At 34.2% G+C, this 26380-nt stretch overlaps 2 protein-coding genes across 6 annotated transcripts in view; one reads left to right on the forward strand and one right to left on the reverse strand.

Moving 5' to 3' along the window:
• Positions 1-18768, reverse strand: part of LOC135141593 (uncharacterized) — an 81223-nt gene extending 62455 nt beyond the window's left edge. For 2 of the 3 annotated variants that reach the window (XM_064072852.1, XM_064072835.1), the window contains exon 1: positions 18599-18768. The gene's annotated coding sequence lies outside the window, so the exon portion shown is untranslated. Of the gene's footprint in view, positions 1-251; positions 381-18598 lie in introns of those variants that run through there. The other variant, XM_064072843.1, reaches the window with a different exon arrangement.
• Positions 18769-20875: 2107 nt separating this feature from the next.
• LOC135135060 (guanylate kinase-associated protein mars) lies at positions 20876-23219 on the forward strand. 3 transcript variants are annotated; one of them, XM_064064008.1, is made up of 6 exons: positions 20876-21607; positions 21659-21733; positions 21789-22098; positions 22310-22831; positions 22883-23012; positions 23062-23219. In XM_064064008.1, exons 1-6 carry the CDS (start codon positions 20940-20942, stop codon positions 23112-23114), a joined length of 1758 nt encoding a protein of 585 aa, XP_063920078.1. In that variant the 5' UTR covers positions 20876-20939; the 3' UTR covers positions 23115-23219. The 3 variants fall into 3 exon arrangements, with proteins under 3 accessions (XP_063920078.1, XP_063920087.1, XP_063920097.1); XM_064064017.1 differs by having other exon boundaries at positions 21662-21733; XM_064064027.1 differs by lacking the exon at positions 21659-21733.
• The last annotated feature ends 3161 nt before the right edge of the window (positions 23220-26380 follow it).

Below are 26380 nucleotides of genomic sequence, written 5' to 3' on the forward strand. Positions count from 1 at the left end.
ACGAATCATGGGAAAAAATCAAAATGACGCAGATTATAACGAGGAAATGAGTTTTAGTCTTCGTCTGCGGTTAATTTGCATCAGAGATGATTCAAATGGGGTGATGATCTTATTTTCTCATTTGGTGCCTGACTTTTGCTAAGAATTCGCGGTATTTCTTTGGCAATAAAAAGCGAATGTGGTCGGTAAAACGTTCAGTTAATGGATTTTTGCAAGAGGATCCAGTTTTGGCGAAAAACAAAAAAACTCACCCAATAACATACAGCAAGCACGCTCCGCTCCAGAACGGTCGATGAATCCGTAAGTACCATAAATTGTGGTACCATACGCTATTCGCACCTTTCCCAAACACCAACACTAGACGCGCGCGCTGAGTCAAATGCCCAGAAACCGCCAAGTGCAAGTCTTGAGTTCCTCCGAAAGGTTCCCCTACCTTCCTTCCTTCCGCTGAGGTCACTCACTTAACACTCTCTGATGGAGAGCCATGACCTTACGACGAAATGGTTCTCTTTTTTCGATGGTCTTTTATGCGAAAATTCGTTGATGGTCGTTATTGGAGACAGACTTGATTACTCATCAACTGATTTATCGTACTTTTATGCAAATGGTTCTCAAGGCTGCTGTTTTTCATGCACCAGGGGTTCCAAATTGAAGTGGACGCAACGAAAGTTCGAGAAACGAGTCCAAAACAAACTTGTTTACATGGGACAATTAGCGGCTACCAAAGACATACTTTTCGACGGACTGCGGTAGCTTTGAAAATTTTCTTCGCTCGGTACCGTACACAGTTTCGGGTGCTAATTTGCATAGTTGTAAAAGCGGTTACGTTTTCGGAGATGGACAAACAAAATTTACGACTGGCCTATTTTAATAATCGTGTCTTACGTAGTCTAGACGAAGACTTTGAGGACTTCGCTCATTCACCAACGGCCCTAGGGTTTAGCCTTGAATAATAAACGGCAATTTTTCTTGCTAATGGATTTACATAACTCGTATATTTTGCCATCCTAATTTTATTGCATTCAGTTATTTTTGACTCGTACATCACTAAAAATAATGCAAAAACGCGGGTTTTGTATGGTGAAAGCTTTGTAGTCAAGGTCTACTCGTCCACAATACTGCAATGTATTGGCTATCTGGAATCATTTATAATATTTTTTATCACTAACCTACTCGCATGATGTTGAGCAAAATTTTTCATACACTTCTTGTTTTATCTATTTTACAATCGCAAAAACACGTTCGACTTAGCTTGCATTTATGTATTGTTAGCGCTCTTGTTATCTTTAATCAGATTAGCTGCCCATTCTTTCTCTCTGAGATCACCACACTCTATACTACGCCTGAACGATTTTTCTCGGGCTATGTCTAACACCAGAAAGCGTCCCAAAACACACTTCTTTATCATAATCATAACGTTTGACAAAATACCAACTCAATTACAATTAAACCAATAGCAATAAATATATTATTTTCAATTTTATTAGAAAATTTTGATTTTTTACGAAAACGTTGGAGCCTCTAGGCGGATTTATAGATCACAAGTACAGTAGTATGTTATTAAGATAAATATGTATTCGATGCTGATTCTTTTAGCCTTATTTGTGTCTTTAGAATAATTTTTACAGAGCTGTAGACACCTAAAAGGAAAGTGAAAAATTAGTACTGAGAAAAAGAGAAAATGGAGTAACGGGTACTGACAATATACCACATAAAAACGAATACTCAGAACAGGGTTAATGATCCTCTACAAGACAATATACTTATATAACTTGCTTTAAAATCATTGTAAACAAAAATCGAGAGTGATAAATTTGGAAGTGAAACCCTATTTTTTTTCAGTTTATTTATTGCTTTTTTATGATAATGAGACTCTATGGTCTATTCTATTGTATTTTCCTATTGTCAAACTGAATTTGTGTCAAGATCAAAGAGCAAGAAATGTCTCAGTGCCAAAGTACTTATTAAATATTCACAACAAATGATTTTACGACTTTTTTTAATGTTAACAGGATTAGTGAAAATAGCCGCAAGGCAAAATCGAGAAACTCTCTTAAAATTTTTTGTTCTTGGTTGTGTCTAACATTTTAACATTTTCGTTTTCTGCGTTAATTAGCTTGATAACAACTTCATTATCCGTGGTAATTTTGTTGGGTGCCAGGAACTTCGCCATTCGAACACCAAAAATGTTGGCTTCAAAGGTCGCTTTGCATAAGCTCTCTCAAAATCCTCTTAGCCATTGTCACCTCATAATTGGTGGATCTTATTTCCCGTTTAAGAAGAGGCAAGGTCTGTGGTAAACAGTCATTGTTGCGAGCAGCCGATGATATCAGAGATGAGAGTCATGTCCGGGACATCCTGCGCAAAATTTACCATTGGAGGAGTCTGGAGTCTTTTTATTTGAAATTTTCCAGTTGGCTTAGCAGCGCGGTGAATGTTATAATAATATGTTAAATGGTTCACTAACAAGACAGACATAAGTTATATTAACACGCTGCAACATTTTATTGTTCTCTTTTTCTTAAGAACAAAGTAAGAGGTGTTTTTTTGTCTTTATGGGCGCGATAAATTCTAGTTATGTTAGAGCATTGTAGCAAGTCGTTGCATTGTCTTCCAGCTAACATATAGAGACAATTAACGTCGCTTGATGTCACACAATTTCAATTTTCTACAAATTATATGCAGCTCAATCCAAGGCCGGTACGTATTCGTCGCTTTAATAAATCAGTTTTTGCTTCGGGTTTAGAATAGGCCGTTTTTCTAACCTTGGAAAAGTCGAACGTGTCGTGAAATTTCAACACATTTGGGTAGGTCTGTGGACAGGAGATAAGGGGAAAACATCGCTTTCATAAGTGGGAGGGGCTGTATCAACAAGGGATTTTTAGATGTAGAGTAAACGGAATCAACGAAACAATAAGTATGATTAAATCACTTTGTTAACAGTGCCGGATCAGTGACGGCGCTTAGAGGAGGCTCGAGGGGACATGTGCCAGTAAAGCATTAGTAACGTGCTGTGTCTTGGTCAACACAGTACAATACGTGGTACCGTAAGCTCAACGCTAATGAGCTTCCTTCCAACCAATAACCTTAGTTTTGATCACAGAGTACTTTGGCCTCTAGGAAGGGTATTTTTATATATAGAAACTTGCAGAACAAAGTGATAAATTTATCATTTTCGACTTGTCATCATCGTCGGAAATAACTGTATCATTAAAAATCATTCTTACAAGAAGACGACGCAAAAAATTCTCTAAACGTATTCATAAACAACTTCCCTCGCATCTGACGTAGATATTTTAAATATGATTCATTTAAAAATTTTTGAAATAACTTAATTAATATTTGGGTGGAGATGCATAGATAAATTTCAGAATAATTGGTTTACTAGTTTCTAAGAAAAATGGTAAAATTTGAATGTTTTCCAAAAATTTTGACATGTGGTATTAAAAATAGGTATTGACTCATGATATCAATACTAAATAAATAATACAATTAGTTCTAAAACAAAACTTTAGGAGCTCTTGAGATTCTTCCAAATTCTTTCAACAACAAAACACCAGGTGTCCCAAAATTATTTTAAATTCGTTCTGAAACAAAACGCAGAGGCCCTAAGATTGTGAAAATTCTTTCAAATTCAAAACATCAAGGGTCTCTAAGATTATTATGCTTAGACTTGGAAAAACAACCAGACACCATTTACAGGTTATAGTTTGCACAAGATTCTTCCATGCACAAGATGCTTTATTTTTTTTATAAAATCATAGTTTAAATCACAATAAAATAATGCAAAAGCAATAACTTTAAATTAAATGTTCAAATTGACGATCTTCTGCATCTAAACAACATTATGCTCAATGAAGTAGATCCCTACTTCTTATTACTTGTAACATTTCTGAGTTAATCCTATCACATTCTGCCCTAATTCTTTGCTTGAGGCCTTCTAAGTCTCTTAGAGATTGCTGATACACCCTAGCTTTTAAATAGCCCCACAAAAAAATCTAGAGGTGTTAGATCTGGAGATCTGGCAGGCCACCGAATTGATCCATTATTCACGGGTTATGTGGTGGTGTACCATCTTGCTGGAAATACAGTCTTTCTCTCACGACGAGTGGAACATCTTTTAATAATGCAAGAAGTTCGTTTATAAGAAATTCCAAATAAATTTGGAAATTTAGAATTCCTTCGTAAAATTTAAGTCATAAATTGACTATTGATTATTCCACACCAAACGTTGATACCCCCAATGTGTTGAAAATTAGTTTCTCTTAGCCAGTGACATAATTCCATTATTATTAAAACGAGTTTCATTTGACCATAAAACAGTATTACTTATATACCCTCATCACGTGCCTCCGTTACCCAAGCAATAAAACCCAATCTTCTTTCATAATCAGGTGATACTAAAGCTTGATGTAAATGAATTAATTTTTTAATCATGATAGTTGGCCGTTTTTAAAATTTTTTGTATAAAGGATTTTAAAATATTCGTTTCTTCGCGTATTTGCCTGATGGAAATATGAGGATCCACATTAACCTTCCCAAAGATACCTACGATAGGTTTTTCATTTGTTGGTCTTTTTCGTAAAAAGACTGTGCATTTCTTTTTGAAAGACCAGATTGTGCTAAATTTTTTGCTAATCGTGCGAAATACATACAACTATGAACAAGGATTATTCAGTCGAGTCGAGTCCAGCGAGTGTCGGGGAAATCCAGTCAAGTTGCGCCCGAATTATTTTGTACACTATCGCTCTGTAATTAGTCGTGTAAAGTCGAGTTACTAAGAAATAAATTGTTGAGTTTTACCCACGCCGATTTTATTCACCGATCATCGTAACAGTATAATGTTCTGATATCTCTCCTATTTTGCCTACACTCTCCCTAAATAAATATCATACCTAACTTTTCTGCATTACTGAATCTTTCGTTTTCCATTTTTTGACACACTACAATATTTTATTTATTTTAATCTAGAAATGATAAGCCAGAACACGAAAAATAAAAGGAAACGTTATTTGAGAAACCCCACCATATTTTTTTTAAATTCACAAGCGTTTTAAAGCTTCTGAATACTGTCATACCGAGTCATGTATTATTGAAAAGAGAAAAAAAAAACACTCTTTTATAGTGCTACAAACTGTACTCTTGTAAATTAAAAAAAAAGTTCATGCCATATTCGGTGAAACTACAGCTAATACGATGCCAATATGTCTACTCATGTAATAGATTATATTACATACATTGAACATGCCAAATTTCAAATTTTTAGATTATAAAATAATTGACATGTACGTATTTGTGTGGAACAGGTACGCTGTCTGTCTCTCATCTGCCTGTTTGGGTCGGACGAAAAAGGATAATAAGGACAAAAGAGGACGAAAAGGACGAAAAAGGACGAAAAAGGACGAGAAAGGATAATAAGGACGAAAAAGGATGATAATGACGACAAGGACGAAAAAGGACGAAAAGGACAAAAAAGGACGAAACAGAATAATAAGGACGAAAAAGGACGGAAAGGACGAAAAAGGATAATAAGGGCAAAAAAGCGCGAAAAGGACAACAAAGGACGAAAAAGGACGAAAAGGACGAAGAAGGACGAAAAAGGATAATAAGGGCGAATAAGGACGAAAAAGGACGAAACAGACGAAAAAGGATCATAAGGACGAAAAGAACGAAAAAGGATGATGAGGACGAAAAGGACGAAAAAGGACGAAAAGGACGAAAGAGGACGAAAAGGACAAGAAAGGAGAATAAGGACGAAAAAGGACGCGGAGGACGAAAAAGGACGCGAAGGACGAAAAAGGATGATATGGATGCAAAAGACGAAAAAAGATGAAAAAGGACGAAAAAGGACCGAAAATGACGAAAAAGGATAAGAAGGACGATAAGAACGAAACAGCACGAAAAAGGACGAAAAGGACGAGAAAGGACATCTCTTCAAAATGTTGCATGTAATTTAAATGTAATAATTAATAAATTAATATACTCTTACCCTTGTCGTTTTTGAATCCGTGTTGATTTTTCATCATAGAAATCAAAATTTTTGAAAAAAAAATTGTATACCAACATTTTGCTATTGCAAAACCGAAGTTGTTAGATCTTGCAAAGCTTTAGGTTCTCGAAAACATAGTAAATCGTCTTATTCATTTATCCTCCTCTAAAAAACTGATGACGTCATCTTAAACTACATATGATCGAATAACTCCTGTCTAAAATGTACGAAATATCAAGAGTTTCCCATTGTTTATTAATGTATTAATATTTTTTAAAATTACTTATGTATGTTGATGACAAAAAATCTTCATTTTAACGTGTAGATGTTATCATAAAAAAATAAATTTCCAAAACTAAATTTTTCGAAAAACCCGGAGTACCTATTGTATTGTAGGGGCGACCGGAAGTTCTGTTTAAATAACATTCAACCAGTTTTTTCTATTTAACTATTGTACTTATAAACAAATATGCAGAATGTTTCATCCCAACCGAACACTTTACTGCAAAACTACTGCCTGAATATGAGACAAATTAAAAACTGATCACATTTCCAGTTTCGAAACATGAATTTTTGTTTCAACGAGGACTTCCAAGGATTGTAATAAGCATGCATATTCCAGAAAAAATTAGGATTCAGTTACCTGTAAATTTTGTTAAAATTCAAATAATTTTTTGGTTTCATTAATATTAATTATATTTAAACTAGTTATTAAAATAAAATAAATAAATAAATAAATATTTTGAGATGTTAAGTAGACACATCCTTGAGAAATTATATCTTATATGTAATTTCGTTTTGTTGAATTTATTTTTTAAAAATTCACTCGTGAACCAATTAATTAATTTTAAATAAAAAAAAATGTGTCTTGAAATATATTTGATAAAGGGATTTTCAAGGACATGGGTCAGTTGTACGCCGCGATTAAAAAAAATCTGCAGGTGGTCCTAATACCACAGCACAGTAGCCAGCAAATTACAAATTTAAAGCAGGGGTCAGTTGCGCACGGCAGTTAGAAAAATTTGCATTTAATTTTAAGGATTAATACAATAAACAGTAATTACCTATTGTAATAGATCACATGGGTATTACTCATTTAAAAATAAATATGTACGGGGAGAAATACTTCATACTTTCAAAGACACAATTACACACATATTTTTAATCATTTCTAAATTTTATACGAATCGATTTATTCTGTAAATGGTTGTTTTACATATTCATACGAAATACCTTTCACAAAAAAAATCTGCTGATGTTGTTTCTATACAGCATATAAACTAAATAAATTACTTATGTACAGAAGGGTAAAAGGACTGTGCTGAGTTCTATTCTCTAATAGTCTTCTAACTACCAGTAAGTGTCTTATGACCTTTTTGAAAATTAGACCAGCCACAGAGACTAATTTGACCATAGCGCGCAACTGACACCCATATTCAAAGCGTTATTTTTCTGTCCACTAAAATTGTGTCACCTTGTGGTGTTGAGTGCCCTATCAAACATTTAAAACGTATTTCACTACAAAAAATACTAGCAGGAGCGGCATATATCTAACCTTGGTCATAAAATTTTAGTGGATGCAAAAATTACGTTCTGAGTATACAGAAAATATTTTTCTAATACAACCTATTCCAGTCCTCCACTTTACATTATACAAGTGATTAAAAACGAAGACAATTTTAGGCATTTCCGTTTAACGTCTCCTTCAGCAGTCGCAGCTTATCTATATAAATTATTTATTCGGCTGTGGGCAGGTAAAACCCGTGGTTAATCGGAACCATTATTCCTCGACAGCTTTGATATTCGATTTTTGAAAATCCTTATCGTCTGACCCATTTAGACATTCGGTGTCCACAATAAATTATCATCGCTTAGTGGGAGGATTTTTAAATTTAGTAGAAATCAGATACATTAATCAACGTGGCATCTAGGACCCACAAACTCTCGAAACAAATGGCACAGAACGAAAAGACAATTAGATCGTCAGATGTTTCAGTGCGTACACATAAGCTTAAATGGTTTTTATCGAGTGTGACGTTATCAATTAATCACTTAGATTTCTCTTACAGCGGGTTTTTATAGATTCAGTAACATTTCACATTTCCTGTCACAACTGTGAACATACGACCAATGTGAAATATTTCTAGACTTTTTAAAACTATTTTCATTTTAGTTTTAGTTCACTTTAATTTTACTAATCTTATCTTTGCAAACGTCAATTTCGTTTTAGTCAAAAAAACACAGTTTTCAAGAATTCTGGGCGCTTTATCTGCAAGAATTTTTACGTAATAGAATTTTTAAATTCTTCAAAAAAGCTCGTAAGAATTTAGTGATTCAAAAATTGAAAAAAAACCTTTTAAGAGTCGTTCTTTTAACATGCGGTGTCCAATAAATAGTATACAGGTGTCCCGAATTTCAGAAGATTATTGTCGTAATAAAGTGAAACTCCGTCTACAATAAAACGTTAAAAACTTTACGCATTCATGAAAACAGTTCGGATAAATAATCAGGGTCTTTGACCGGAATTTTTATTAAATATGGATGTGTGCTCTCGTTCCTTGAAATTCTTAGAAATGATCGATAAACATATCAACTTGTTCCACGTCTTGAAAGCCAAAGATATCAGATTGAGGATACCATATTATCTTTTTCTTCTTTTTAATTGTGGCCGGAATGCAAAACGTCAAAAAACTCACATTTATATAATTACTGCAAGTTTTTGTCGCTAAACGTTTCAAAACATGAGCTTTGCTACTAGTCGTTAATTTCTTCGACTCATAGTTTTCCTATTACGTAGCAGGACGTGTCGAACTTCTTGTACCGTGACAGTACTTACGAGCACATTCATTTAGTGATCTAATATGGAAATTGGCCTTGTAAAGGTGCTTGCTACAATTAAATCTGTCGGTTAATTAATAACCCTGCGACATTTCCGCTAAACCGTTTTGAGGCAGACACTGGAAGAAATCTTGGTAAATTAACTTGTCCAAGGGTTTTCTTCGTCGTAAACACTATACACCTACCAGTTCCATGGTAATTACCGTAAATAAAAACAGATATTACACTAAACTTAATTATGGACGCAATAAGATGTCGAGTTGATAGTGTTGTGCTTCTGCCCCCTTGGTCAGAAAAACTCCATTTTTTGTTGTAAATTTTAATAGAGCACGATCATTCCGTATTAATAGAAATGCATAAGCACATCCTACATAATGCCGGATTACCACGTTGTAAAGACGGCAGAATCACCTACGAGTAATTATTTGATTCCAGAACATCCAGGTGTTTGAACTATTGTCTATGTGGTTAACGATGTTAATTACGGAGAGAGTGGGTGATGGATTCTACGTTTAGAATTATCTGATTTGAGAAAGATTTATTGTAAGATCCGTTGGCTACCTTTTCGGACTAGACCAGAAAAGTGAAAGATTTATTTTATTGTTCGCATTAATTTATTCTATAAATACATTTTCAGGTTTAAAAATAACAATGACGGTGATAGAGTCTGCACCTAAAACAAGTGACCAACTGTAATATTAACGGTTAGCTAATTACGGAGACCATGCAATCAACATTCCATGCAAGTTCCATCGAACCATATGAAATTAAAAAATCTGATGTGAAATACTCCTACGTAATTGCCTTCAGTTATTTGTGCCTAAACTGCAAAAACGTGGAAGATTTTTCAGCGTTAAGCAAGATTTAACGGTGTGCTTAAAAAACTGCAGCTCTCCGTTAATTGAAGACCATGTATGGGCGCTATGGCCATCTGGCGGCTTTAAAAAAGTCATTTTCATTGCAACGTGCCACATATTTTATTAATTTATACTACATAACAGTTTAGGTTTTAAATTTTTTGTTAACATGACGTCTTTATCCACATGTACCGTTGTGTCAACTTCCTGCATTAGTGTCAACGATTGACTTTACACTGGATTGTTATAATTCAGCTCTAGCACGTATTTCGATTTTGAATATAGTTATTTACGAATTGGAAAACATAAAGAGGCTGGTAAAACTTGTATGATTTACGCAATCTTCACTTTAGGTAACTTTCCCCACACGTGGAAAATTTTAAAGGGATAATTACTACTAAAATTTTAATTTTAGTTGAAGCAGTTTTGACTATAAATGTAATAAAAAAGAAAATTATATTAAACTGTGGAAAAATAAACTACTAACTAAAGTTTTTCGTATTTTTAAATTTTCCCAGGCGGTGTGAAAATTTGCTGTTTGTAAACACCTTTTTCAATATGTTGATAGAGATTTATTTGGCTTGCGATGCGCCGATTAAAAGTTCCACAAAAAATCTCTGATAAGAACTGCGGTGAAGACTTTTTGTTACTTACGTTACACAAAGGAGTTCGATGTTGTTTAGCACAGTGCATTATTGAGGTTAATGAGGGTGTGTTCGGTCTCCAAATTGGTTTATTAGTGCTTTGTTTTATTAAAAATAGTTTTCGTCTGAAAATTAATAGTGAGTGAGTGTTGTCAAGTGTCCAAGGGGTTTTTGAGGAGCGGCGCGGAGGGAAGGAAAATCAGGATTTAAAGGGTAATTAAAGAAATTTATACTTCAGTGATGCCACAGATTTATGTTGTAAAAACTGTTTCCCTTTTCTTTTCTCAAATATTTGATTATTATTGTTATTAATAAATGTTTGGTAAAGATATTTATAGTTTCAAATATTTATAATAAAAAAAAAAATTAAACAAACATTTTTATTGCGTGCAGTAATTTCTAAGTAAAATTCTCTTGATGTGTATGTTGTGGCGTGCTCAACTACAGTTTAATTTGAATCAATATTTTAACTTTACGAAAACGGATTATGGCAGAAAAATAAGATTTCTAAAGTGAAATTTTACAATTCGTCTATAATCTAGGTAAGTAATACATTTTTTTAATTGAATCCGAAATTTTGAAACAATTCAAACAAAGATTTAGTGATTGTTAGTGATATCGATTAACAATTATTTTATCCAACAACATATCATTTTTTCTATGTGTTACATGCAACATTTTTTCTACGATCGTTTTCTGGAAAGACAATATATTAATAATTATTAACAATTAACACCAGTGAACGAAACAAGCACTTTTTGCACTAGAGTAATAAAGGGATGATTTTTCCACACAATTATAAAATTATTTATTCATTTTTTGTAGTGAACTGTTGATGTCAAAATTTATTAAACAAATATTGTTTGTATTTTAGTAAGATGATTTTATTTTTTTATTGTTTATAAAGGATTTACCACAAAAATTAATGAATGAAGTTTTATTAAGAAAATCTTATTGAAAGCCTCACATGTCTCATTAATTATTAAAAATAAAAAAAAATTAAGACTAAAGTTGTTCGGTTCTTTGAGAACCATAGACTACAATTATTTTCAAATGTACAGAGTGTTCTTTGTTTAAGTATTAATATTTATTTTTAAAATAAAATAAATAAATTTATCTTGAATTTTTTTAGCAACAGAAGGGTCCAAAAAAAATGGCAGTAGAGTTATTTTTCAAATCTGTGTTGCAATATTTTGTGGAGAAATAAATAAACGTATGCGTTTTGTTGTGGTATAAATAAAATTGAGTCTTGTTATACAGAGTGTCTATAAATGATATTTAAATTATTACAGCTTTCAAATAACTATCGATGTTTCAGTTTTTTTCTTTCTTAAGAGAGAGATACCACGAGATATTGAAAGAAAGAGAATTAAAACTATATCAAAGTATAGGTGTTCTGTTTAAAAGAAGCTGAAATATCAATATTTAAAAATTTTAACGTCTTAATTTTTTTTTAATAGTCATTCTGTGCATTAAATTTTGATGTAATGGATTTCTCCTTTTATAAAATAGTGCAACACACATTTTAAAAACAACAAGTATTTCAGAATAAACTATGTGTGATGATTTTTTTTGATTCGTCGTCACTAGGGGAGCGGAGCTTAATTGCAAAATCCATATGTCTCTACAAAAATTTACCATTTTGAACATGTTTTAAGTTTCTTCTTATGAAAAAAAGATTACATGTATTTAAAGAAACAAGACTAAATATAAGCCCCGCCCACCCGCCCTATAGCAGTTGTGATTATTTTTTCTATTCGTCGTGTGCTGGGGGGCGGAGCGTAATTGCAAAATTCATATTTCTCTACAAAAATGTACCATTTTGTATCTTGTTATGAAAAGAAGAATACATATATTTTAAAAAAACAAGGCTAAATATACGCCCCGCCCACCCGCCCTATCGCAGTTGTGATGATCTTTTTTATTCGTCGTGAGCCGGGGAGAGGAGCTTAATTGCAAAATTCGTATTTCTTTACAAAAATTTACCATTTTGAACATGCTTTAAGTTTCTTGTTATGAAAAGAATATTACATATATTAAAAAAAGGCTAAATATAAGCCCCGCCCACCCGCCCTATCTCAATTCTGATGATTTTTTTTATTCGTCGTAAGCTGAGGGGTGGAACTTAATTGTAAAATCGATATTTCCCTATACAAATTTACCATTTTAAACATGTTTTAGGTTTCTTGTTGTGATAAGATGACTACATATGTTAAGAAAAAAAGGCAAAATGTAAGCCCCGCCCACCCGCCCTATCTCAATTGTGATGATTTTTTTTATTCACCGTGAACCAAAGGGGCGGAGCTTAACTGCAAAATATTTATTTCTTGACAAGAAATTAAAAACATGTTTTTGACTATTGTGTTGTTCAAAGAATACTATGTATATTAAGAAAAAACCAAGGCAAAAATTAAGCCCCACCCATATCGATTCTAGCTCAATTGTGATGCATTTTTTATTCGTCGTCAAACCGAGGGGCGGAGCCTAATTGCAAAATTCATATTTCTCTACAAAAAATTACCATTTTAACCATGCTTTAAGCATATATTTAAAAAAACAAGGGTAAATACAAGCCCCGCCCATCCTTCCTATCGCAATTGTGATGATTTTTTTTAACCGAGGGTGGACCTTAATTGCAAAATCCATATTATAAAGCTTAGGAAAAAGCTAATGAGAATATATAAAAATAGACCCTGTATATTTTTATTAAATTCTATTTATTTTTTAATAAATTCTATTAAAAAAAGTTGTGTGCTATGCCTGAAAAACAAAACGCTCTGTATAGTCGAAAAACGGTACAATTTTGATCTTTAACTTTTTTTTTGTCTCTTATAATTAACGAGATATCGAAAGCCGTGAGTTTGGTGACTCACCCTGTATAACGGTTACCACGAAAAGTAATCAAAATTAGATTTTTTTTGAGAACTTTCTGTGCTCAGATAATATTTTTGACTATTTAAATTTAGTTCTGTAATGATGATCTATATCGTTATTAAAAGTTAGTATTCATAAAATTTGTGTTACTTTTAAAGGTATTTTTTGTTGCAGTGGGTTCAGATATGAAGAAGAGGGGACTCGCTAAATTAGAGCAGGAGAAGCCACAAGGTTATAATTTTGTTTTTTTTTTTTGGGTGATAGTTTTTTCGTTTTTTTTTAAATCGTTATAAGTGTTTTTTTTTAAGTTTTTTCAAATGTTTCAGTGAATTTTCTTTTTTATTTTTCGTGCAATTATTACGTTCTTACGCGTTTTTTTTTTCGTCTTTATATAATTCGTTCTACTTCTAGGAGAAAGATCGATACAATTATTCTTGTTTAAATATTTATTTAGCAACAATATTTAAAATAATACTAGCTGCCCAGAAACCGTGTTACTCAAAGTTTTTTCTCTATAACTTGCTTTAAACTATAGCACCGACCACTTTAAAACCAGGTATAGTTTCAGGAAATGTCAAAATATTGTTAAATACTTCCGCTTCAGCTGCGTAACAATTAACAACCGATTATTTCACTTTCATCGAATTTTTTTTAGTAGAAATTGGGTACTAAAAGTCGCAACACTTTGATTCTTCATCGAATAACTTCTCACTCTGACACCACTTCCTCCACAAATTTCATTCCCTCTTCCTGTCTTTGATTGCAATTCACTTTGTGACCTTCACGTCAAATCACGATGTCTTGGGTGCATTTCTTAGTCTTGTACTTTTTTGATATCCTTGATATATTGGAGGTAGTTAGAGCATTCCATTTTTCCAATCACCCATACATCTTGGTAGTTTTCTTTCGAGTGGTCTATTATTTAAATTTTCGTGATTCTGATTTCGATCTAGTTTGTTAATAATTTTTGCTATATTACTTCCTTGTTTCATAGTCACAGAATATATTATGTTCTCAATTAACCTATTTTGTTATACCAACTTTTAGAAATTTTCCGTACAGTCGGAATTCATACTAATTTATTATTAGAATTATCAACATTAATTATTGTGAAGATTGCTAATACTGTTGTCAGTGAGGCTTGTTCTAATCGGCTTGTATTTATGCAACCTGAAACTGAAACACTACTTAATAACCTTCCACCGCGAGATATACATAATATATTACAGTTGAAACCTGTCAAAACAAAGTTTTCTTCCTAATTACGTTTGAGGAGCTAATCTAATTAGAATACCGATTTTGAATTATAATCCGTCGACAGTTGGTATGTAAATTATCGACATAATGAAGAACTTATTTTTGTACTGAGTATAATGAGGTAATATTTTATGCCCTCATTTTCAAATTTAATAGCCTTAATGGGTTTATTGACGTGAATTTGAATCGTACCCATTTTAAAAAATTCGATCCAATCAAATATGTTTTTATACATCTATAAAAACCTATTTACTCGTTACTATATCAACAATAATCTACATTTAACTACTAGTTTTGTTTTTTTTTTTGTAGTAGGTGCAATTAGTCGATGCCCGAGGACGTTAGTTCTAATCATAACAATATTTCATCTTCCTTTTATTTTATCTTCGTTTGGTCTGTATGTCAGTTGAAAATTATAGCTTCTGTCACGTTAAATACTTTGTTGATTTATTTCTTTGATATGTTTCATAATACAGGGTGTCCCAGAATTCGCGCCATTCCCGTGAATGACATGTTCCCTGTCCCGAACTGTGCCGTAATTCGCAAAAAAAATTGTCCAGGCTTTAACCGTGTGAGAACTGGAAGGCGATTAAGTTGACCAATAGAGAGGCTGCTTTTATATCCGAACGTTTCTATGTTCAAAGTTACCTATGCCAAGAACAAAAAATCGGGTAATACTAAAGTTGAATGAATTTTTTCCGAATCCCCCTCCGTCAACAAAAGGAAACAGAAGTGTGGTTATAAATTTAATCATTTTGACAATTGTTTGTCACGAAGTTCATCACTGACCTGAAGAGACGCTTCTGCGCCAAAGATGACTGATTAATGTACACAGAGACGTCAAGGTTTACTTTAAGGCAAGTAGCATGGGACAGAAGTTATTTCTGCCGCCATTCTAGTTAAATTGTGTTTAACTGGGCTGTACATTTCATAAGAGAAGCTGTTTCATTTCATCGTAGGCAAATAATACATTTATTACTATTCTACATAGTGTAGATACCGAAGAGCAGGTATTAGAAGTCATTTTCTTAGAGCCTCGTGAATAATGTGTTGTTCTTTTTAACGAAAATTAGTACATTTTCAGAATTCACTATGCAGCATATCCCTGATATTAAGTTTATCGTTATTTCTAAAAAAGAGTACCACACGTCCATTCAAAGAACGTTATTAAGTGTACTAAAACATAAATATCGCTTTTGATTAATCGGTGCTTATGATTTTCAATAAACAGTATCAATTTTTACTGAACAGCTTTGTTGCTGATACCTAATCTAAGCAACGAAAAAATAGACGAGACTCCACTTCTCTGGTGTATTGAGATCATAGGTACCTGCTGTGGTGTCAATCAAGTGGGGGAGATAATGAAAACAGAGACTTATTCAAGAATAATATTGATGTTGCATATGATTTAAAACAGTTTCTTTAAAGTTGTGCTGAAACCATATATTCCGCCGTACATTCAAAGGAACGTCTTCCAACAACGTCGGAAGCTCTAGTCGTAGAAAATTAGCATATACCTCCCCATTAAGGTAATCAGGTAACACAAACGGCCCCACCGAAATAAACAGGAACGGAGTTTAGCGATAATTTTATCAGATGTATTAAAATTTGTACCACACTAGTGCCAATGATTCCAGGCCATAGATTAATAGTAAATCGCTCCTGATATGCTCTCACCCTAGTGAGATGTGAATTTTCGTGTGCCCAGAAATGCCAATTGTGTGCATTAAACATTCCTTCTCGGGAAAATGAACATTCGTCGGTGAAAAGAATGCGCCGTGAAAAATCAGGATTTAGTTCATTTTGTCGCAGTAACCATTGAGCAAAATGTACTCGTTGCGGGTAGTCGGCTGGTCGCAGATGCTGCTCCCTCGTGTAATGGTAAGGATGCAGTCTTCTCTCTTGTAGGATACGATGAGTGGTCGATCTTGAGCATCCACTCATTTGCGCTACGCAGCGGACATTTCTCCTAGGATCCGCTTCCATGTTTTGTAACACTTGCTCTTCAGCACCTACACGTACATTCCGTGGAGCCCCAGCACGGCCTTTCCGACTAGGCTGAAAAGATCCATCTTCTCTTTAGTACACTTAATAACGTTCTTTGAATGGACATGTGGTACTCTTTTTTAGAAATAACGATAAACTTAATATCAGGGATATGATGCATAGTGAATTCTGAAAATGTACTAATTTTCGTTAAAAAAAACAACACATTATTCACGGGGCTCTAAGGAAATGACTTCTAATACCTGCTCTTTGGTATCCACACTATGTAGAATAGTAATAAATGTATTATTTGCCTACGATGAAATGAAACAGCTTCTCTTTTGACATGTACAGCCCAGTTAAACACAATTTAACTAGAATGGCCGCAGAAATAACTTCTGTCCCATGCTACTGGCCTTAAAGTAAACCTTGACGTCTCTGTGTACATTAATCAGTCATCTTTGGCGCAGAAGCGTCTCTTCAGGTCAGTGATGAACTTCGTGACAGTTTATGACAAACAATTGTCAAAATGATTAAATTTATAACCACACTTCTGTTTCCTTTTATTGACGGAGGGGGATTCGGAAAAAATTCATTCAACTTTAGTATTACCCAATTTTTTGTTCTTGGCATAGGTAACTTTGAACATAGAAACGTTCGGATATAAAAGCAGCCTCTCTATTGGTCAACTTAATCGCCTTCCAGTTCTCACACCGTTAAAGCCTGGACAATTCTTTTTGCGAATTACGGCACAGTTCGGGACAGGGAACATGTCATTCACGGGAATGGCGCGAATTCTGGGACACCCTGTATAGTAGGTACACCTAGTATATTAATAATTTGCTCAATGTCGCGATACTCCTCTATATGAGAGTTGATCTTTTAATTATTAGTATTTCATAACAACCTTCATACTGACAAGCCAGTAACTGGTGATCATTTATCTGGCGACTTCTTGGAACTTGGAAGCAATCTACCAAGTATTAATTTAAAATTCAATTGAACAACCTCTATCTAGGTAACTGTTCGAAATAAATGATACAGTAAATCTGTAGCTACTCAACATGACGTCACTTCATATTATATTTAAAGACTCGTTCGTGGCATGTCAATTTTCTCCAACCTCCGGGAAAATTCACAGTGTCGCAATATGATTTAAAGTCTTTTTCATAAAATCTATTAAGCTGCCATTTAAAATAATGAATTTGATCCAATTTCTGTGTAAAGTGAAAGCGCTAATTTATTGTACGACTCGGCATCTAATGAGTTTTTATGTGCATACAAATTATTGAAACTTTTATTCGTGTTGTGCTAGATGAGAACCAAAGGTGAAATGCTGTTTAATGACACTTCTAATTAATAAAGCGGTCGTTAAAAATGCCAGCGCCGATGTCGAACCTCTGGAGAAAATTTATGCCAAATTCCTTTTTTATGACATTGACTTTATAAGCGGCGCCAAAACAGAAAGAGTGGAAGCTGTCGGCCGGCTACTAGGAGATGATCTAAATCTTTATCCATTGTTGCGAAGTGCAGCTTCTTTTATTGTTTCACTTGGACTGTTGGACTTTCTCCGTGTTCGTTTTTTGACGGTGACTTTGTAGATGATTTGGCGAGATCTAGGAAAAATCGCCAATCGGATGACTTATCAAATACCTATCTGTGTAGGTTTCAGACTGTTGCCCCCTGAACATCGACCTTGGGCCAATTCACTACACCTACCCACATTGACGACCACGACTTTTACTAAAGGAAAGTGAATATAGATATCCAGTTGCATACGCGCCCGGATTATCTAATCCGGCTATATAATCAAATTTTTTGTCAGAATTTCATTCGCCAGTAGGTGTAACCCCTCAGATAAAACAATCAACAAATCCTGTCAAAACACATCGTGTTGTTGACTTTGCTTGTCATAACCTAACGGGTTCCTTTCTTCTATCCGCAAGTAAATACTGATTCACTTACTCCACGCCGCAATTACATGACAGTCGAAATCGCCAAAATTACTCTCTCGCCTAACGGTGTTTCGCCAATTATGACTAGCCATCATCAGAATTGCACCACGTTGCCCAAAAAACCCGAATCCTGTTAGCAGTGGCGAAAAAATCGAAATTACGCAAGTTCGAATCGAAGATGAGGTCAGAAAAACTCACCTGACCAAACTGGCTCTCTGCTCGACGGACACACGACACTGCCTAACCCACTGAAGAAAATTTCGCGGCTTTTCCGCGTCGCGGTTCTAGCTGACAAACGCAGCTCAGCTTGTGCAAGCCAGTTCTAAACTAAGCAGAAACCTTCGCCAAGAAAGTCACTCACCTAAGCTGAGACAAAAACTAGTTGTACTCTGTGTCTCCAATATAGGTATGCTCGACTTAAGCGATCGGCAATTCAGTAGTGCGATCGAACAACTGGTCTGAGTTGACCCGGATCGGAGGGATGCAATGCATTAAGTTTGTCCTGTGCTGTACTTTCCTACGCGCGGAGCAACGAGTTCAAGTACTGAGCAGAGGGCTTGAAAATTATAAAAATCACGACTGGACACACTATAACAGAGCTTTCCTCGATTTTACCGTGTGAATATTTTTTTGAGACGTGGGTAGTTTGTAACATAAAAATAACGGTAGAATATTAAAGCAGAAAAAGCGGAATTTAATAATATGCATCTAAAAGACGGTTCACTGAATAACTTTTTGAAATGACGTCATTCACTTTTGGTGATATACCACCAAATAACAGTATCGTGTTTCCAGGAAATTAGATGGATAAAATAAAGCGTATTTTTCAATAAATAGTTTTTTAAATGACGTCATTAAATTTCCGAGGGTGATGCATACATACATTTTAATCAATATTCTTAAGTAATGTTAGTGTCTTAACAAATTTTCTAAGAAGTCTTACGTGTTGCGGTAAATGTCTTTCTTTTTGTCAAAAGCATATCTTCTAATTCTAAAAAATATTCACCAAAAATTTTGTTTAGTGCATCACACACGTCGTCCGTATTGATGGTCCTCGGCGCCGAAATGGATTCCGCTTTTGGGTTTGCAGAAAAAACTGTTTTGACTAATCCTCTATTAAACGATTGGAAGCTTTGTGTAACAAATAAATCGTTAATTTACGGACTTTAATCCCATCTTCCGCGCCTTTGAGAATGATTTATTTGTGAGAAGTTAATCTCATTGTTAGATGGTTTTGATCGATCATGTTTCCTTATTGGGTGATTATTTGTTTGTTTACTTACAAGAATAGGTGATTTGGAAGATTTAAATGGATCTGATGAAGTCACGATATGCGCACAAAAAATCGTGATTTTGGAGTCGCTGTGTTATTTTTGGGTCTTAAAATTTAATTAAGCTTGACTGAGTTGTAAGGACGGGAACTAAAGTCGCTTAATTTAGCACTGTGATGCTGTGACTCATTTTGTTTAAGTTGTCTTCTGATGTACTAAATTATTTCGCGAACCTTGTGCAATCGACATAACTCTTAAACAGTTCAGAATTAACAACGTATAAATAAAATTCAGGAAGTAATGTTGGTAATTTAAAAAAGCAGATACCGGATGTTTCAGATGTTTTTACAAGCTGTTTGTCTTTTACCGTTAAAGATAACAACAGGCGGTAATAACTAATGCTTTTGATGACCTATTATTATTGCAACATAATGTATCTAATCTTTTATGGATGAAACGTAAAGTTTATGATTACTGCTGCTTTTTTCTATATCGCGTGTGTCGCAGATAAACAGGTCCACGTAATGTACATTTGTTTAAGCGAAACAGGGAAAACTGTACTTAAAGTGTTCATAACAGTAACATTTATTAATAGGTTTTTTTTTTCATTTCTCCATTATTACGCGCAAAAATTTGATAACATGAACAAACATGCCACTCTATTTCAATTCTGTTCCGAAAAATATTTGGTCATGAATTAAATGCCCTACAGGATCGGTTTTATTTTGTGCTTTACTTTTATCACCATCTATATTTTTTGATTTGTATGACCACTGTGTTGATTTTAATGGTGTCCACAATAACGCACCATATAAGGACTCTTGTCACACTAAGTACTTACTCGATAAATAACTAAAAGAAATTGTTTTTCTTTGTTGAAAATAATAACTACCATAAATGTTATTGTCACTTAGCTCTGTCAACTGCACAAACAACAAGAATTAATTTAAGATTAAGATAGCATTATTATCGTTTATTTGTAAAGTAAAGGATTCCAGTTTAAGGTTTCTGGTTATAATTTATATTCTTGCCCCCGTTTAACGATAATTAATAACTATTTTTAAACAATTTGAATATAGGCAACCTATTATACACGGCCTCAGTTGTCTCGACATTCCGACCAGATGGCGCACCGTGCGTTCGTTTAAATTTACAACCAATCACCGCACGGCATCTCGTCAAACAGTTTGTTGTGATCGTTCAAATCCGAAGGTAACGGTTAAAGCGCGTGTGAGTTAAATCGTGAAAAACCACCACAAGAACGATAAATGGAAGACTTATCAGAGTTTCTAAAAAAACACTATTGTGGTTTGTATAAGAAAAAGCAAGATAAGTTCGAAACTGTGACAAAGCGTGTCGTGAAAATGAACGAACAGAGGAAAACTCATCGACATGAAGAATTATTTGGAAAACGAAAAATCCCACTGAACATGTCCCCAATTTTTACCCCAGAAGGCAATCGAGAGAAGATTGTGAAAAGGCAACCACAACAAGAAACTCAACCAAAAGCGACTAATAAACGAATCGAAATGTTGGTCAAGTGGAAAGCGGAGAAAGAAAAGCGGAAAATGGCCGAGAAAAGTAACCTGAAGCCGGTTTTCAAGGTATCGCGGGTCGTTACAAACGTAGGTTTACCTAACTTAGAAAATGTAAATAAGGAGATTAAAGGGAAGCCATTTAAATCGAAATTTGCCCCTCCAAATCACCAGTTTAAACCGCCGGCTAATATTAAGCCGATACATTTTAATAATTCGGTAAATAAATCTACACGGGTAGAGAAAAACAAGACTGATTTGCCGCAAACACAACACCGGATGACGACGAGATCAAAAACTCGGAAAGGGGGCGAACAAGTTCAACCCATTGAAGCTAAAAAAACAGTGCCAAAAACTAAATTAAAACAGAAGGCTGAAAAGAAAAATAACAAAGAAAAACGGTAAGTAATTGCTAGTCTTTTTGAAAATTCGCGAAAAAATGATTTTTCTAGTAGCGATTCAGTCACGTCATCAAGCCAAAAGAAAAATAATGTACCTGAAGAAGTCAGTACTAACAAAAAAAAACAGTAAATATTTAGTTTTTGATGTTTTTGAAAATTCACGCAAAATGTTTTTTTGTAGGAATGATTCACTCTTGTCACCTGATTTTCCTGGAGAAAAACAGAGTTTGAGTGAAAGTGATGACGTCAAAACGCCAAAGAAAACAGCCTCTCCTGCTACTGTGTATGTGAGTCCTTTTGTTACAGTATCAAGAGGGAAAGACAGTGCCCGTAAAGAATATGAAGCGCGGAAGTCCAGAAAGTCCTTTACGTTGAAGGAAGATTCAGCTCAGTGCACTTCTCCAAAAGCTGGGGCTGCATACTTCATGAATATTCTAAATAAGCAAATTATTCGTCTGACTGGCTTAATGGATAAATGGGCTCAATACAAAGTAAGTGTCATCTTTTTATATACAAATTTATTACAATTAAGCGACTGCGTTAATAATTTGATTCATCCCTTTTTAAAAATGATGACGTCATCTTACTTATAGTTATTCTAGTTTCACAAACCCTTTAACTTAGGTTGTATATTAATTACTTTATTATCTCTACTAAAATTGAAAGATCATTGATGTAAATGAGTAAAAACAATGTCTGCAGGAAGAAGAAAACGTGCCAGAAGAAGCGCATTCTATCATTGACGTGACAATCGGTCAAACGAATCTCTTGCTAACAAAAAAATTTATGCAATTCCGGGGTTTAATAGAGACGTGCCAACAAAGCAACTCTGAGACGCCTGTGACGTGTGAAGATCTGCACGGTTTCTGGGACATGATGTACATCCAGGTGGAAAACTTAGACAAACGCTATGAAAATTTAGACAACTTAAAAGTGAACAATTGGCAAGAAATTGTGCCTGAAGTGAAGAAAGTTGCGAAGAAAAAGGGCAGGCCCGTGAAGAACGCAAAAGCCTCTGCAGGTCTGAGGGCAGCGATTCAAGCAGCAAGGAGAAAAAAAGCCGCAGAGAGTGAGAATGATCAGGAGGCAACTGTTGAGAAAACCCCCAATAATAGGAAAAGCGGCAGTAGATTAATGATGGTGAAAACGGACGAGAAAAATCGGCGGAAAAGTTCGCCGGGATTGATGATGATGAAAGTGGCGCAGTACGCGAAAGGTGTTGAGGTTTGTGTGGTACAACTTTTTTTTTGAGTACCTATTTAATTGTTTTTGTAGACACCTGGCAAGAGTATTTTAAAAACGGACGGGCGTAAGTCGGCCAAAAGTCACTCGAAATCGGTTCTTTTTGAGGACGAAATTGAAGATCTTGAAAATAATTTAAACAAGACTAACGTAGAATTGAAAGGTAAGGTTTTAGATCGGTATTCCAGTTTACTGATTGTTTTTTTTTGTAGCTAAAACGCCAACACGAAAGTCCAAACGGCTTTCAAAAACAAAACTGTTTTGACGTATGTATGTACTTATTGTTTACTTTTTATGTTTGTGTATATTTATAAGCTTTAAGATTTGTAAAATGTTTTAAATAAAACAAGAAGGAACTTGGAAGATTTCATCCCTCGTTTTATCTATTTTTTATTACGTATAATAGGATAGTCAGAAGACAATTTTTTCGTTGAAAAATTAAGCTGTGATGAAATGGAGTTTTCAAATTGTAAAAACTTGGAACCTTTTTTGGTGTAAATTCGGCGTCAAGAAAACAAGTACAAAATGGAAGAAAAGGTTTATTTAATAGATTCATGAAATTTATTTAATCACTGAAGACATTTGTTTTTCTGGTATTACTTGCGTATTAATTTTTTTTGAACTGTTCCCGTGGGTTCGGGAGTATACAACGAATATTTAAGATTTTTTGACATCCAGTCAACGTTTCTGCTTTATTTTAGTTTCTGCTAGCGTGTTGACCAATTCACTTAAGTTCACGTTTCCCTGTGTTATTGTTTGCGATTTAAAAAACTACCCCCTTCTGAAGTGTGCATGTTACGCCACTGACTGACAGTCCGTTGCCAGATCCTCATGACTCACCATGTTGAACTTAAAATAATCCATCTCTAATCAAGTTCGTCGGTCGACTATCTATATTTTTACGTGTTCTCGACCTTTCATGACCCCTAGAGTACTAAGAAATAGGTGTCCCGTTGTCGTCTGTCTGTCTGCCGTCCCAATTTTTATTAGACAGATATCTACGAAAGTACTGGGCCGATTGTTATCAAATTTTGTATTTATATTAGGAATCTCATGTAGATGGTAAAACGTGAACCAAAATTTGTCTAATCATACCCACCAATAATGTAATGAAGTCACTTCAAAATTGTACATAGTAAAGGTCAATTTATAAACTGCTGTTCGCCGTTGCCGTTGTAGCGAAGGTATGCGTCGTTTATATCATCCGTTGAAAGTTGGCACGTCGTTGGGGTGATGTTCGAGATTACCCACTTTTAACTTTCGCGGTTACGTGTTACGTTAATATATTATGCCCTAATATACGTAGTCATCAGTTTTAAATTTTTGTTGTGAAAAGTTGACTACATTCATTAAGAAAAAAAGGGCAAAATGTAAGCCTCGCCCACCCACCCTACCTCAATTGTGATGATTTTTTTTATTCGTCGTGAGCCAAGAGGGCGGAGCTTAATTGCAAAATCCTTATTTCTCTACAAGAAATTACCATGTAGGACATATTTTTTAGCAAAATGTTTTTCAAAAAATACTATATATATTAAAAATTAAATGGGCGGGGCTTATCTTTTGACTTTTTTTTTTTACTTAATACACATAGTTTGCTTTAAACAACACGATTAGTTAAGAACATATTTCTCATAGCAATTTATAGTAGGAAAACAAGGATTTTGCAGTTAAGCTCCGCCTCCTGATTCACAACCAATAAATAAAATCATCACCATTGAGATAGGGTGGGTGGGCGGGGCTTATATTATGTTTTAATATACGTAGTCATCTGTTTTAAATTTTTATTGTGAAAAGATGACTATATATATTAAGGAAAGAAGGGCAAAATATAAGCCCCGTCCACCCACCCTACCTCAATTGTGATGATTTTTTTATTTTAGCAATTTATAGTAGAAAAACAAGGATTTTGCACTCAAGCTTCACCCCAAGAATTACAACGGTTAGAGAAAAATCATCACGATTGAGATAAAGTGTGTGGGCGGGGCTTATATTATTCTTTAATATACGTGGTTATCTGTTTAAAATTTTTGTTGCGAAAAGATGACTACATATATTAAGAAAAAAAGGGAAAATATAAGCCCCGCCCACCCACCACCCTACCCCAATTGTGATGATTTTTTTTATTCGTGTTCAGCCAAGAGGGCGGACAAATCAAATTTCTTGTAAAGAAATAAGTATTTTGCAGTTAAGCTCCGCCTCCTTGGTTCACGGCGAATAAAAAAAATTATCACAATTGAGATAGGGCGGGTGGGCCGGGCTTCTTTTAAAATATATGTAAACTTTTTTCCATAACACGAAACTTAAAGTATGTTCAAAATGGTAAATTTTTGTAGAGAAATATGAATTTTGCCTTTATTTCTTAATATGTGTAGTCATCTTTTCAAAACAAGAACTTAAAACATGTTTAAAATGATAATTTGTATGGGGAAATATCGATTTTGCAATTACAATCCGCCCCTCGATCTGACAAAGAATGAAAAATTCATTACGATTGAGATCGAGATGGATGAGTGAGGCTTCTCTTCTGGTTTTCTTTTTTAATTAATACATTTAGTTTTTTTTGTGTAACACGATTACTTACGATTAAAAATAATATTTTACAATTATGCTCCGTCCCTCGACTTGCGACGAATAAAAAAATCATCAGAATTGAGATAGGGCGGGTGGGTTTTTTTTTTTCTTAATATTCTTAGCCATCTTTTCACAACAAGAAACTTAAAACATGGTTAAAATGGTACATTTGTGCAAGGAAATATGGATTTTGCAATTACGGGGCGGAGCCTAATTTCAAAATCGATATTTCCTTATAAAAAATTTGTTTTACGTTTCATGTTGTGAAAAGAAGTCTATACTATCTCAATTGTGATGATTTTTTTGTATTCGTTTTGAACCAAGGGGGCGGAGCTTAACTGCAAAATACTTCTTTCTTTACAAGAAATTAAAAACATGCTTTTGAATATCGTTGTTCTTCAAAAAATATTATGTACCTATGTATATTAAGAAAACAAGGTAAAATATAAACCCCGCCCACCCACCCGATCTCAATTGTGATGATTTTTTTTATTCTTAGAAACTTAAAACACGTTTAAAATGGTAAATTTTTGTAAGGAAATATGGATTTTGCAATTAGGCTCCGCCCCTAGTTCTGCCAACGAATGAAAACTTCAGTACTATTTGGATCAGGGCAGGTATGGGCGGAGCTTAATTTTTGGCTCTAATTTTTTCTTAATATACATAGTTTTCTTTGAATAACACGATACTCAAAAACATGTTTTACATGGTAATTTCTTATAGCGAAATAATAACGACTTTGCAATTAAATTTTTAAAGATTTTTGAAAAAAAATCAAAATTATAAAACATTTTGCAATTTAATTTAGCATCTGCAAAACCGAATGCTTTGAAATCTTGAAGATGTTTTAAAGTTATCATAAGCATGGTAAATTTTTGATCAAAATGTATTTGCTCATCCCCCCTAAAAATTTATGACGTCTCCTCAAAATTTTGCTGACTAAATTCTATCTACCTAAAG

This window comes from Zophobas morio, unplaced genomic scaffold (assembly GCF_036711695.1).
Source record: "Zophobas morio isolate AGI-343-1 ecotype UQ-CSIRO unplaced genomic scaffold, CSIRO_AGI_Zmor_V1 ptg000004l, whole genome shotgun sequence".
NCBI lineage: Eukaryota > Metazoa > Arthropoda > Insecta > Coleoptera > Tenebrionidae > Zophobas > Zophobas morio.

Excerpts from the sequence above, each read along its gene's own strand:
- LOC135135060 (XM_064064008.1), top strand. The coding sequence starts at position 20,940 with ATGGAAGACTTATCAGAGTTTCTAAAAAAACACTATTGTGGTTTGTAT. Across the intron at positions 21,608-21,658 it reads AAAAATAACAAAGAAAAACG|TAGCGATTCAGTCACGTCAT; the intron begins GTAAGTAATTGC and ends TGATTTTTCTAG. Across the intron at positions 21,734-21,788 it reads AGTACTAACAAAAAAAAACA|GAATGATTCACTCTTGTCAC; the intron begins GTAAATATTTAG and ends GTTTTTTTGTAG.